The following is a 14,228-nucleotide window of genomic DNA, read 5'->3' as shown; positions in this document are numbered from 1 at the left end:
CAAGTTTTGATTACTCTCTTTTTGTCAAGAAAACTTCAGCTATAACACCTCTATTTGCATATTCTGGTAAATTATACTGTTTCGGTGACCGGTATCAGTCCGGACAATTAAGGGGATTAGAACCACACTTAAAACAACTAGATAAGCCATAAACACAAATAATTAGTAATTGTCAATTAGTTAAGTATAAATAAGAAAAACAACACATAAGAAGTTAAACGAGCCAAGAGTCACAGCGATGGGTGACCTTCTCGGGAAGGACTGCGAGGTTGATTTAAACTTAAATTTCGAACCGTAAAATGTGACGCCTCGGTCCATAGGACTATTACGAACACAGTGGAAAAGAGAAAATCACGAAAAAGAACTGTTAAGCTAGTCAAATAATTAGGTCAGGGAGCCGGAAGAAATATTGAATTATTTGCAAACCGGGTTGAACCGGCGAGGGGTAATTTGGTCAATTGACCCCGAAAGCTAACTCCTGACCTAACTGTCAAATAAAATCGGAGAAAAAAAAATTTCAGATTCGGGAATTAAATTAAAGAACTAATAGAAAAATTAAAAAAAAAAAGAAAATGAAAAAATGAAGGAAGATGACATCATGCATGATGCCATAAATGTAATAATTAATAAATTTAATTATTTAGATTTTTTGGTCTTCCATAAGATAAAATAAAAGAAAAGAAAAGAAAAAAAAAACAAAAACATAAAAGTCATCTTCCTCATTGTGCCGCCCTCACTCCCTCACTCCCTCTCCATTTCTAAACTCCATTAAAGCTTGAGTTCAAGCTTTTAAATCCCTACTAAACTCCAATTTCTTCCATAATTATTCCATAAAAACTTGATAACCTCAATTGAGAAGAGGATTGAGCAAGAAAAAAAGAAGGACATAGGAGTGGAATTGAAGATTGAAATTCAAAGTTTAAGGTTAGTGAATTTAAATTGAAAATTTATGTTTAATATTTGTGTTCTTATTGAATGTAACTTAGATCTTAACTTAAAATGAAATGAAATTAATTGTAGGAGGACTAAACATGGATTTTGATCAGCTAGGGTTTGATATGGTAGTGCATGAATTTGATTGGATTATAAGTGTAGGCAAGCTTATATGAAGGTAGAGGTGATGTTGAGATACTTGGATTTGGTTAAATGCAACAATTAGTGTGAATTAGGGTTTTGGACATTAGGGTTTAGAGACAAAAATGTGAGAAATCTGTAAATGATGTCTTTGACCTAGTTTGAAGTGAGAAATGGTCATTTGTGACCAAATGAAGTGTGTTGGAAGAGTTGGAGTTGAGATCAAATTCGGATTGAGTGTGGTCATGCGGCTGATAGCATGACCAAGGTCCCTTTGAGGGACCAAAACTAAAAATTTACAAGTCTAATTGGTATGAGACCAATTGAGAATGAAAATAGACACTAAATAACACAATTTTCATTTAGGAAGCATGCCCAAAAAGTGACCAAAACCTAGTGAATAAATTGACCAAATTCGGAAAATCTCAGTCTGCCCTGTACAAACTGACCAAATGAATGTCTGTTCATTTGGCCATAACTTGAGCTAGGCAGATCTAAATGACCTGAAATTTACCAGTGGTTAGATGAGATATAGACCTAAAACTTTCATGAAGAAAACAAACCCAAATTATGCCATTAACCAAGTCATTTGGTCACCCCAAGTTGGTGACCTAAAACTGCCAGAACCAAAATTGCCCAGAAAATCTGGGTTGAGTCCAATTCGGCAGCCATGGTTCAAATGGCTATAACTTGAGCTACAAAACTCCAATTGGAGTGATTCAAAAAGGAGAATAAATTTAAGACAATAGGGAACATTTTCTATGAAGGAAGTTCTACCAAATTCTAACAGAAAAATGACCAATGGAACAGTGCAACTTTAGACACTAAAACTGAAAATTTATCAAATTTGCCTAAAAGACTTAGAATTTGAGTAAAAAACCAAAACCAACAAATTTAGTGACCAAATGTGGTATGTGGGTGAAGTTGAAGTTCCCATACCTATTAAGCCTTAGAAAGTCAACAAATTGACTTGAATAGTACCATGAATAGTAACTCCAAAATGAAAATTTCCAAGAATGTTAGTTTGGGCATATTTGGGCTAGAATGAAGTATTTATAAATTAATTATTGGATTTATTGTGAAATAAGATACTCAAACACTATAAATTTTGTGTTTCAGCTGAAAAAGACTCGAAAGGTATAAGGGACTGAGTCAAGGCCTAAAGGCGACTCACGTCAGGTTTGTGCACAATAAACTTAAAATTCTTTGTTTCTACTTGACAATTCTTGAAATAAATGTTATGAATAATTTTGATTGTTATGGCTTTGAAAATATTATTTGAAAAATAGTGTGTTGCCTACTTTATAAATGAAAAGTCTAGAATGAAATATGATTAGTGAATTGTATAAAATATTTGAATAACTTGATTTAAATTGTTTTTAATTCACACTTGGCATGACAATATTAATATGTTCCTCCTCCACTTGTGGGGTGAGTTTGATATTTGATCACTTTCCTCCCTCTCTGGCTTTCCAGTCTGAGGGGTGAGTTTGGATGAGTACTCATTAGCTAGCTAGCCACCTCCCTCATTGATTTCGGTTAGTGGGGTGAGTATGCCTTGTCGTGATGTACACACGACATGTTCGGAAATTTTGAGTCATGGCCTAAGTTGTGTTATTGTTTGGCAACACTATGTTTATTAAATTGTTTGATTAAGTTGTGCCATATTAAGCTTTAAAAATTATGATTTGTTATAAATGTGATTTGAGAAAAAAAATTGTGAAATGCGATTATGAGATTTTTGAATGATTCATAAATGTTTTATATTATGTATTTTATGCTTTATTGTGCACCACTGAGTATTTATATACTCAGCGATAGCTTTAACTTGCTATCGCAGATAGAGAAAAGAGCATAGCAGCAGAGTGAGCTGCTACAGTTAGCGAGGAGCACAATTGAAGAATTTTTGTACGGGTATTTGTCTATACCCTGATAGTTTAGTTTGATGTAAATATGATAGTATGCATATGTATCTCTGTAATTTGAGCAGTTGTACAGATAAAATTGTAATAATATTATTTTTAAGATTTTGTATCTGTAAATTAACTTATAATTGTAAATTAATGATTTAAAAAGCAATGTACATGAGTTATGAAATGTTTTGAGATATTACTTCTTGATTTGAAATTGGGATTTTGAATTGAAGTGTTACTATTGCTATTGATTTGAAGTTTGGTAGTTGCAAATGGAGTTGTGATTAAGAAATATATTGGGAGTGTTTCTATTTTCAGGTTTGAAGAACTGTTTCTCAAAATATAAACGGCACTCTGCCAAAATTTTTATAAAAATTATGGAGATTTTAAATATTTAAGAATTTAATTTATGTGTGGACTTTAAATAAAGGTTTTTATAATTTGAAAAAAAAAAAAATTTTACCCATCAATTTCAAAATGAACGAAAATTGTTTTAAAATCCCTTGTATTATATTTAATGGGTTACCGGTAGGTGATGTACGGTAATTCATTAGGTGTACTACGGGAACATATTACATCTTACGAGGAGCAGGGTGTGACATCAGCAGATATTATAGTGCTTCTTCTTTATGTCGATAATGTCATCCTAGCTGGCACTAATCTTGTACAGATTAATGAAAAAGCCTTTCTTGACCATAAATTTAGAATTAAAGACTTTGAAATTTTAAAATTTTTCCTTGGTCTTGAAGTGACTAAAACTTCTTCTGGTATCATTTTAAGTGAGAGAAAGTATGCCCTTGATATACTCCCTGACGCAAGCTTCTTAGATTCTAAACCGGCTCTTACACCAATGGACAGCAAGTTGAAACTTAGTCAATCAGCAGGTGATCCTCTCATTGACATTCAACAGTATGGAAAACTTGTTGGCAGGCTTTTGTATCTCACTTCTACAAGGCCGGATCTTTCTTTTGCCACACAACAAGTAAGTTAGTTTATGGACAAACCTACCTCGCAGCACTTGCAAGTAGCACATAGAGTTCTAAGGTACATTAAAGGGTCACCAGGAGCAGCAATTTTCTTCCTAGCATCATCAAATTTGCAATTGAAAGCTTTTTCTGATTCGGATTGGGCAGGATGTGTGGATTCTCACAAATCTATAACTGGTTATTGTATTTTTCTTGGAGGGTCATTTATATGTTGGAGAGCTAAGAAGCAATCAACAGTATCTCGATCCTCTTTAGAAGAAGAGTATCGAGCACTAGCTTCAACAACTTGTGAGTTACAGTGGTTGTGTTACTTGCTCAAAGATTTCCATGTTCCTCACTCAAACCCAGCACTTCTTTTCTGTGATAATAAATCAGCTCTCCAGATTGCTGCTAATCCCACCTTCCATGAATGTACTAGGCATATTGAGATATATTGCTATCTGGTAAGTGAGAAGGTTCATTCTAGTCTCATCAAATTGCTTCTTTTTTCTTTCATAACTTAGCTAGCAGATATTTGCACAAAATCGCTTCCTGTAGCTTCATTTCAAAAGCTTACTGCCAAGCTGGGCATGAAGAACATATGCTCCCCAGCTTGCAGGGGGCTATTAGACTAGAAAACAGAATTAGGCGCTTAGACCAGAAAACAGAATTAGGCGCTAAAGCTTCAAAAGTTAGTTAGTCAGTTAGTTAGCTGCTCTATGTGTATTTGATTAGTTAGCCGGATTAGTTAGAGACAGTTTCTTAGTTCCTTCTTTAGCTGGTTGTATATATATATGTATAGGCTGAAGAGACTCCAGTATTTTTTTCGTTTTTCTCAATCAATAATATTCTTTTCCTTTTTCTCATATGAGATTCATCTAATATTATCATTAAATTGAGGTTTCAAATCTTACTAACTATTCTTGTTGATAGGCACCAGTAAACTCTACAGGAATCATTTAAAATATTTTATACCCCTGAAATATCTAAGAAATTTCTCTCTAGTCCTATAAGCAGCTGGTCATCAACTTAACTATTTTTTTTCTCATTTAATTAATAAACAAAAGATCGTGCATAATGGGCAAATCGTGAAATAGGCGGCGAAGTCCTTTTTTTAATAATAATAATAATAATAATAACAATAATAATAATAATAATTGATGAATATGGAAACTTCACTTGCTTATGGATTAATATGAAATAAAATTAGAATATAATGAATATTATTTTATATTTTAAATATAAAACAATTTTTTCCAAAATTAATTAAATCATGTAAAATGGTTACTTAATTTCCTAGATTAAATAAGTGAAAAATTGTTATTATTGCTGTTCTAATATCTCTTAAGATTACACATCAATTATGAAAATGTGTATAAAATATATAATTTAGTATGTCTTAACAAAAACGTTTTCATTAATTAATTAGGCATAAAAGTAGGGATGATAATAAATTAAGTTTTTACGGGTATCCGATCCGACTAAACCCTAATTGGATGGATTTGGGTAATATATAATCGAGAATTGTGATGAATTTGAGTTTGAAATTTAATAACAAGGAAAAAAATGTGTAAAAAATTATTGAATCCATCCAGTATATATGTACTCTCTATCTAAATATAAAGTGCCACATTCTTAAAATTAAGAAAAAATTGACCGTTTTGTTTTTAAATGAGCACTATTTTTTAGTGCTATCTGGATATAATAATTTTCCAAAAAGTGTTTCTAATTGGTGGGGGTTAAAACCTGAAAATACGCCACTTATTTTTTATTCAATGGCTGGTAAAAGCTGGTGGACTAAACTGTTTGCAGTCAGCTATACAGAATTAAAAATTGTTACAATTGGTTCCAGTTTTCTCAATAAATATCGTGGGACTGAAACTCACCTATGCATGCAGTTTTCTTAGAAAACTTACTTGAAAATTAGACTAAATTCTTTGCTTCTGAACAGGGCATTGAGTGTTTGATCTATGGAGACCTTTCAATTTCTTTGGATCATCTGTCTGTTATCTGGAGAATTAATTTGTGGTGGGGTTGCTCAATTGGTGCACTGCAATGCAGCTGAGAGAGAGGCTCTTCTTGACCTCAAAATGGGTCTTAATGATAGCTGGAATCGGCTTTCCTCATGGCATGGAACCAATTGCGGTCAATGGTCAGGAATAGCTTGTCACAATACAACTGGTGCTGTTCTCGCAGTTGATCTCCCAAATTCATCAGGTCGTCAGCCATTAGGTGGGGAGATTAGAGCTTCACTTGCAAAACTTAAGTCCTTGAAACATCTGGATTTAAGTGGGAACAATTTCACTGGTAAAATTCCTCATTTCTTGTCCTCTTTGGAGAACTTGCAATATCTAAACCTGTCATATGCTGGGTTTAGTGGTGCAATTCCTCCAAATCTTGGAAACCTCTCTAGCTTGCAGTTCCTTGATGTCTCTTATTGGGGTTTAACTGTTGATAATCTTGAATGGGTGAGCGGTCTTCTTTCACTAAAATATTTGGCAATGAATTCTGTAGACCTTTCAAAGTTAGGTGGAGAATGGATTGAGCCATTAAACAAGCTTCCACTTTTATCTGAGTTGCACTTAGAATATTGTGGTTTATCTGGTTTCTCCTATTCTCTTCCTTCTCTTAATTTTACTTCGCTTAAAGTCCTAAACCTTCAGGGCAGCCTCTTCAAGGCTAAGTTGCCAACTTGGCTTGCGAACATTAGCAGCCTTGTATCTGTTGACATCGGAAATAGCTGGTTGACTGGAAGGATTCCACTTGGTTTTGGTGAATTACCAAATTTGCAGTCATTGAAGCTTAATTATAATTTGAAACTCTCAGCAAGTTGCTTCCAACTATTTGCAAGAAGCTGGAAAAAGATACAAATTCTTGATTTATCTATCAATGGGTTACATGGTAGACTTCCTACTCTTCTTGGAAATATGACATCTCTTATTCATTTTGATTTACACTTCAATTATATTGAGGGTGGGATTCCAAGCTCCATTGGCAAGCTTTCTAATTTGCAGTACATTGACTTGTCGTTAAACAACCTGACGGGAAGTTTACCAGATTCAATTGGCCAGCTCAAGAATCTTGTCGAACTCCGGTTGAACAATAACTTGCTTCAAGGTTCAATTCCTTCTTCCATTGGAAACTTACAGCGTTTGACTACCCTCACGCTTGCGTCAAATAAGCTAAATGGTACTCTGCCTGATAGCATTGGATTGCTCTCTGAGTTGTCTTCCCTTGATGTTTCTCTCAATAAATTGACAGGCGTTATTTCAGAAGCACATTTTCATAGGCTGGGGAAACTGGAGAAAATTAGTTTATCAGAAAATTCTTTCGTTTTGAATGTAAGCTCCATTTGGGTCCCGCCTTTCCAAGTCATTGCCTTGGAGATGGGTTCATGCCATCTAGGTACGTCCTTCCCTTCTTGGCTTAGATCTCAAAAACAGGTCCTCGTTTTAGATTTCTCAGGGGCTGGTATTTCCGGTTCTATCCCAAATTGGTTCTGGGACATGACTAGCATTCTAGCCTTTTTGAATGTTTCTTTCAATAGTTTAGAGGGTCATATACCAAATCCATTCAATATAATTTCCTATGCAACTGTTGATTTGAGCTCCAACCAATTCAAAGGACCCATTCCTCTTCCAAATGTCATCTTACTAGATCTTTCTAATAACCAGTTCTCCGGTAGTATACCAGAAAATATTGGTCAAGTCATGTCAGTGTTGTCATTTCTTTCACTTTCTGGTAACAAGTTGACGGGTGCAATCCCAGCCTCAGTCGGAGAGTTATCGCTCGATGTCCTTGACCTCTCAAAAAATAACTTGGCAGGAAGTATTCCTTCAAGCATAGGAAATTGTTCTTCTCTCACTGTTCTAGACCTTCAAAAAAACAATTTGTCTGGTGGGATTCCAAACTCTATAGGTCAGATAACTGGGCTTCAAACACTTCACTTGAGCAACAACCAACTCTCAGGAAAAATTCCATCATCTCTTCAGAATTTGTCAAAGTTGGAAACTTTAGACTTCGGAAACAACATGTTGACAGGAAATTTACCACGATGGATTGGAGAAGCTTTTCCGCGTCTCAGGATACTTAGTCTCAGGTCAAATAAATTTTCTGGAGAACTTCCTTTGGCACTTTCAAATTCGAGTTCCCTGCAAATTTTGGATCTGGCAGAAAACCAATTAAATGGTTCCATTCCTGCTAGCTTGAGCAATCTTAAAGCCATGACTCAACAGCAGAGCGTTAACCATTATTTGCTTTATGGAACTCTTTCTGAACATCACAATTACCAAGAGAACATATATGTGACCATAAATGGCCTTGGATTAAGGTACACTAGGACTCTTTCCCTGCTAACCTGTATAGATATGTCTGGAAACAAATTAAGTGGAGAACTTCCTGAAGCAATAACAAAATTAGTTGGTTTGGAAGTTTTGAATCTATCAAGAAACCACATCAGTGGCCAGATTCCTGAGAGCATTTCAGAATTGCGTCAGTTGTTATCTCTTGATCTCTCAGGCAATAGGCTTTCAGGTCCTATTCCCCAAAGCATATCTTCATTGACATTTCTGGGGAGTTTGAATGTGTCAAACAATAACCTGTCAGGCATAATACCTTCTACAAATCAGATGTCAACTTTTAATGCATCCTCTTTCGCTGGGAACCCTGGTCTATGTGGAGATCCTCTTACGGTGAAGTGTTCTAATGATTCAAACAATGGAGGAGACAATTATCCAGATGGTGGAGGGAAAGCAGATCAGACTGACAATGGCAATGGCTTCATTGATAAGTGGTTTTACATGAGCATTGGGGTGGGATTCGCAGCAGGTTTATTGCTTCCTTATTTAGTTTTTGCAATGAAAAGGTCTTGGGGTGGAGTATACTTTGCATTTGTGGATGGAACTGCTTATAGATTGTCAAGTGAGAAAATGAAAGCAGCTGCAAGAAGAAGAAATCGGGGCGCTCGTTGACGTTTTTCATTTTTCTTTTGCAAGTCTTAAATTTCTTGTGCAATCTAGTGAAGTATTTCAGCAAGTCTCGGATTGTTTGAATTTGGAGAAAGGGAAATTTAAGAATAAACTTTTTGTTACTTCAACTTAATTGCTTGCACTCTTCTTATTAATTAATTTAAAATGGTTAATTTGGAATAAATTATTTATAAGGAAAAATTTAAAAGAATTATTACATAATTATGCATATTTTTTTAAATAAAAAGTTTTTAAATTAAAAAAATATATTCTTTTATTTTAAACTTAAATATAATTAATTAAATTAAATTCTTAAAAAATTTTACAATTTTTACCTATAAAATTTAATAATTTTTTTTAAAAAATTATTGTTTGACCCCTTAAAATTTTTCAAAATTATAATTTTATTTATAAGCTTTAATTAATTTTTTCAAAATTACTATTTGCTCTGTAAAACTTTTAAATTTAAAATTTAACCTACAAAATTTTAGTGTATTCTTAGAAAATTACTATTTGCCTCTCTAATATTTTTATTTTTATTGTATTCTTTACACTTCTATGTAAATTTCATTCATATTTTTATATTATTCAATTTTTGATCTTTCAATATTATACGTTTTTATTTTAATTTATATATTTTTATCAAGATTTCATTTAGTTTTTTTTTTTATAGAAATTGTATTTAAAATCAATATCTTACTCTATGAGTCCAACACTTGCTTTTGTTCATCCTATTTTTCCAGACTACAGGAGAAATTCTTTTTTAGAATAACTTGTTTCCTTCCTCGCAATTTTATTAGCAGTTATTTATTTGTATTATTATTTTTCAAAATTATAATCTAGAACTCTGCATGTATTAGCACTAGTAATAATCTCGTCAAGTATTATATAAATTTAAGTTTTGGCGTTTTACTAAATGCAAAATTTTTATGATATTTAAAATGTTTGCAAACAGTGGTATCATGGCTGAGCTGTGTCCCCCTAATTTTAGTTTTGATGGTTATCGGGTTGAGTTAACCCAAATAAAAATGTAATATTTTATTTTATTTTATTTACAAAATAGGCATTAGTTTTTGGCCCTGGTTATGAATTTGGGAATAATAAGGCTTACTATAGGCCTCGAAGGTTTTATACTGACCTAGCTTTTAATGCCGGTACGGCCCGCGGGATTGGGTCATGACAGAAATAAGAATGAAAATGGAGATACTTAAGTAAATAGTATCAAAAGATTTATAATATTTGAATATTGATATGAAATTGATTTCGAATATAACTTAATAGAAAAAAAATTCACATAGCTAATTTTAACTAGTTTGAGAGACTTAATTATTATTGTTATTGTATGTTATGTAATTAATTATATGTAACTTTATAGTAAATATTTAAGGAAAAAAAATTAATTTTTAGTCTTTACATTATGCTAAGATGACAACATATAAAATATATATATAAATTATTCTATTTGAATTCAATTAGTAATTTAAATACCCAAAACCAATTATTTTACTTAGAAAATACTTGAACCCATTTAAATTTACATATTTTAATTAATAATTTACATAAAATATATTTATAATTAATAATTTATATTTTAAAACTTTTAATAATTTTAGAGAAAATACAAAAAATCTATATTTTCAATTTTTTAATTATATCGCATATCAATTAAATTCTATTCTTTTTAACTTTTTCTAAAATTATTGTGATAAATTCGTTATATTTAGAATATAAAATTAATTAATTGTAACACACCTTACCCGTCTAAAGTGTAGGCGAGCGAGACATGTCACACTTGGTGCCGGAGCACCCTATCTTATCTTACTTTATTCCTAAATAATTTTTTTTTCTTCTTGCCCTTTTAATTAATCATTCAATTTATTTATGAGGGAAAAACTGGCGGAGTTTTCCCTATTGTATTACTGTTTGGTGTATTTCACTATTCACCTGCTTGAAATCTTTCAATAACATTCTATAATAAAAATCTCACCAATTATTCTCATAATCAACTCATATTCCAAATATCATCCATATATTTCAATTTCATATTCATTTCCATGCATTTCCATTCATGCACAATTTATATATAGAAATTCTCAAGTTTCATTAATTTACATGATTTACAGAATGATTACATAAATTTATAATTTACATGATCTATAAATTAATTACAATTCCATAATCTATATTTCGACATACAATTCATAATTTACATTATAAATAATAACTAATTATAATGTACAAAATACATAATATAACCTATATGGGCTTTAACTACATGCATTGCTGAGGAAGTGATAACCTTGAATAATTTGCAGATTGGAACTCCCAAATCCCAGTCTAATGTCTACTAGACTTTGTCTCTAGTACCTGCGCTAGGGAAACAAATCATTGCGCTAAGCATTTCTGCTTAGTGGTGCAATAATATAACAAGAAAATAATATATACAAATAAAGAAAGAATGGATCATAATTTGGATATTCTAGAATTTAATCTAATTTAATATAATACTTCTAGCATCAACTATCTTTTGTTCTAATTTATTCCTCTTCAGAAGCGCTTAATTCCTAAATTCACAGTAATAATATACAATCCACAAAAATTCTATGAATATTATTCTTAACTTTATACAATTATGAAAATGTGCATTTGTAATGTTTATTTAAGTTATATTTTTATTGCTAATCTTTTTATCATTTCGTTCAATACTTGCTAGGTTATCTTAGATTATTTTATAATAATTAACGTTTTCAGAGTCATTTTATAATAGATAAATATTAACATCAGTTCAGTTCATTTCAATTCTTTCTATTAAATAGATTCTTATAGCTAATCTAATTTATTTCAGGTCTTCTCACTCATTTAGTTAATCTCTAATATTTTTAATTTATAATATTTTTAACTTATTTTAATAAATTACACTGCCAAAGTAACCTATGATAGGCTGACTAAACTGGATAAGCGGGTCACTGGGCACTGGACACCGTGGTGTCTTGGGTCGTCATACCATGAGACGTGAAATATGGAATGTCAACCACTTATGAAATCAGTATGGCTAAAAGCCATGATAACATATCAGTATGACTAAAGGCAAGAGAACAGATAATCGGGCATAAAAACCATAAATAAGGCATAAAACCTTACGCAATACTGCTAAAACAATACCCTATTGGCATGCCAATCTATCCAATCTGATACAAGTGTCTAGGCAATATATGGGCACATTAGTACCATTAAATGTTCCTAAGTTTTACTATTTCATTTTATTTTCCAATTATAATCTATAGTATTTAAATTTTATTCATAGCAGAAGCATAAATATCTAATCTCATTTTTACATAACTTTATACATTCATCCTAATTTATACATTCATTATATTATCCATATTGATCACAATTCATAATAATTATTCTCATATATAACTATACTCAAAGCAATTTTTCCTTTCTCCAATAAAGAGAACTAATGTATCTTGCTTACATTCATTTGATTCATTTATTCATTATACCATTTATATAAATTATCATTCAGATTCCAAATAATCCATGAACATTTCATGGATTTTAGATTAACTTAAATTTCTCTTTTTAATCATTTATTTTGAAGTAGTATAACTCTAATTTTAAAGAAATAAGTAATGACTGTCCAGGGTGTTGAACCCTGTAAGTCTATTCATTTCCAGATTTTCTATTTTTATTGGTTATACAATTCCAAGCACTCAGGCTTAGAATTGGTTCTAAGTTCCTAAAATAAAATCCTAAGTCTTCATCTTATTTATTCATATTAATTTGAATTATGTCAATTAAAGTTTTAGGGCTCCAGTTATGGTCAAATAACAATAACTGGTTCATTATTTTCTTCTGAATCCAAAACCAGAAAAATTCTGGAATCCCAATCTTGTCCAAATGGTTGAACATATTACAGTCATAATTTTTACTTAAGGTCCTTTATATTGGTTGTTCCCTTATGTCCTAGGGTCACTCAAATTCAAGAATTTTTAATTCACTAATTACACTATATATATTAGTACTCATAATGGCTTCTTTAATTTCTTTTATTATTCCTTATGTTTTTGGAGTTACTATTCACATATTACTATTCACTCAATTTGTTGACTTTTTCATATATAATCTGTATACAAATTTTAGATACATAATTATACCACATTTTGAGTTCTAAATTTGTTGGCATTGATTGCCAATTATACTTCGAAGCCTCCTAGAAGTATTTTCAAAAATTTAGTTTTTGTGTCCTATGTTTACTATTCCATTGGTCTAAGTTACAGTGAGAATTTGGCAAACTTTTCTTCATCAAAGTTGTTCCTTTATGTGTCTTCTTTACTTCCCTTTTTGAATCACTCCATTTAGAGTTTTGTAGCTCAAGTTATGGCCAAATTACCATAACTGGCCGGATTAGTCTCTACCCAGAATTTCTGGACAAAAACCAATTCTGGCAGTTTTGGTGTCCTGAATTTGATGGACAATTTCATTAAGTTCTGATCAAAATTTATAGTTATGTTCTTCATGAAAGTTATTCTAAATTTTCTAAGCTTTCTATTGATATAAAATTCAGGTCAATTGGACATTTCTACATTGAGTTATGATCATTTGAACAAACATTGTTTATTTAGTCATTTCCAGGGACAGCTTGTGTGTTACCCGGATTGAGGCAATTTTTAGGTCAACTTAAGTTGGTTTTCTGGGCAGGGTTTCTTCATGAAAAATGTGGCAAATTGTCCTAGGTTTCATCTTCAATTGGCCTCATACCAATTGGAGTAACACAACTCTACTTATGATCATAATTATGTACTAGACTCAAGGTTCAAAAATTCCTGTAAAGAAACTACACTTCCAATAGCCCAATTCCATCAACTAACAACTTCAAATTGCAACCAACACACATCAATTGCTCAACAATTGACCTCAACATCCACAATTAAGCATCATAACATCATTTCTCCCAAATTGGTTCTAAACCCTAACTTCAAAATCACAATTTCATACTATACATGCAAATTTAACTTACTTTTCATATCTAGCACCTCTCCTAAGTTAGAATTCAAGGTTAAATCTCATTAAACACATCACTTCCTCCATATACCTAGGCTGGCAAAATTCCTCCCATGCATACATACCCGATTTTATAAATTCTTCTTGCTATTTCCCACGCTTAGAAACCAAATCCAAGAATTAATCAAGAAAATAATGGAGAATAAGCACTAACCTTAGTGGCAGAATTTTCTCTTAGCCCAACTTAGATTTTCCTTCACTTTCTTTCTTTTTCTAGGCTGCCAAACACTCTCCCAAGAAGA

General features: G+C 31.9%; 1 protein-coding gene across 1 annotated transcript; it reads left to right on the top strand.

The window, feature by feature from the left end:
• The first annotated feature begins 3,837 nt into the window (after positions 1–3,837).
• LOC131172903 (receptor-like protein EIX2) lies at positions 3,838–8,987 on the top strand. The gene is made up of 4 exons (XM_058134442.1): positions 3,838–3,973; positions 4,121–4,416; positions 5,929–7,448; positions 7,500–8,987. Exons 1-4 carry the CDS (start codon positions 3,838–3,840, stop codon positions 8,920–8,922), a joined length of 3,375 nt encoding a protein of 1,124 aa, XP_057990425.1. The 3' UTR covers positions 8,923–8,987.
• The last annotated feature ends 5,241 nt before the right edge of the window (positions 8,988–14,228 follow it).

This window comes from Hevea brasiliensis, chromosome 14 (genome assembly GCF_030052815.1).
Source record: "Hevea brasiliensis isolate MT/VB/25A 57/8 chromosome 14, ASM3005281v1, whole genome shotgun sequence".
In the NCBI taxonomy this organism is placed as follows: Eukaryota; Viridiplantae; Streptophyta; class Magnoliopsida; order Malpighiales; family Euphorbiaceae; genus Hevea; species Hevea brasiliensis.
Note: the sequence above shows the minus strand (reverse complement) of the source record. Positions and strands in the feature narration are given on the sequence as shown.

Excerpts from the sequence above, each read along its gene's own strand:
- LOC131172903 (XM_058134442.1), top strand. The coding sequence starts at position 3,838 with ATGGACAGCAAGTTGAAACTTAGTCAATCAGCAGGTGATCCTCTCATT. Across the intron at positions 3,974-4,120 it reads TTTTGCCACACAACAAGTAA|GATGTGTGGATTCTCACAAA; the intron begins GTTAGTTTATGG and ends CGGATTGGGCAG. Across the intron at positions 4,417-5,928 it reads TTGAGATATATTGCTATCTG|ACCTTTCAATTTCTTTGGAT; the intron begins GTAAGTGAGAAG and ends TGATCTATGGAG.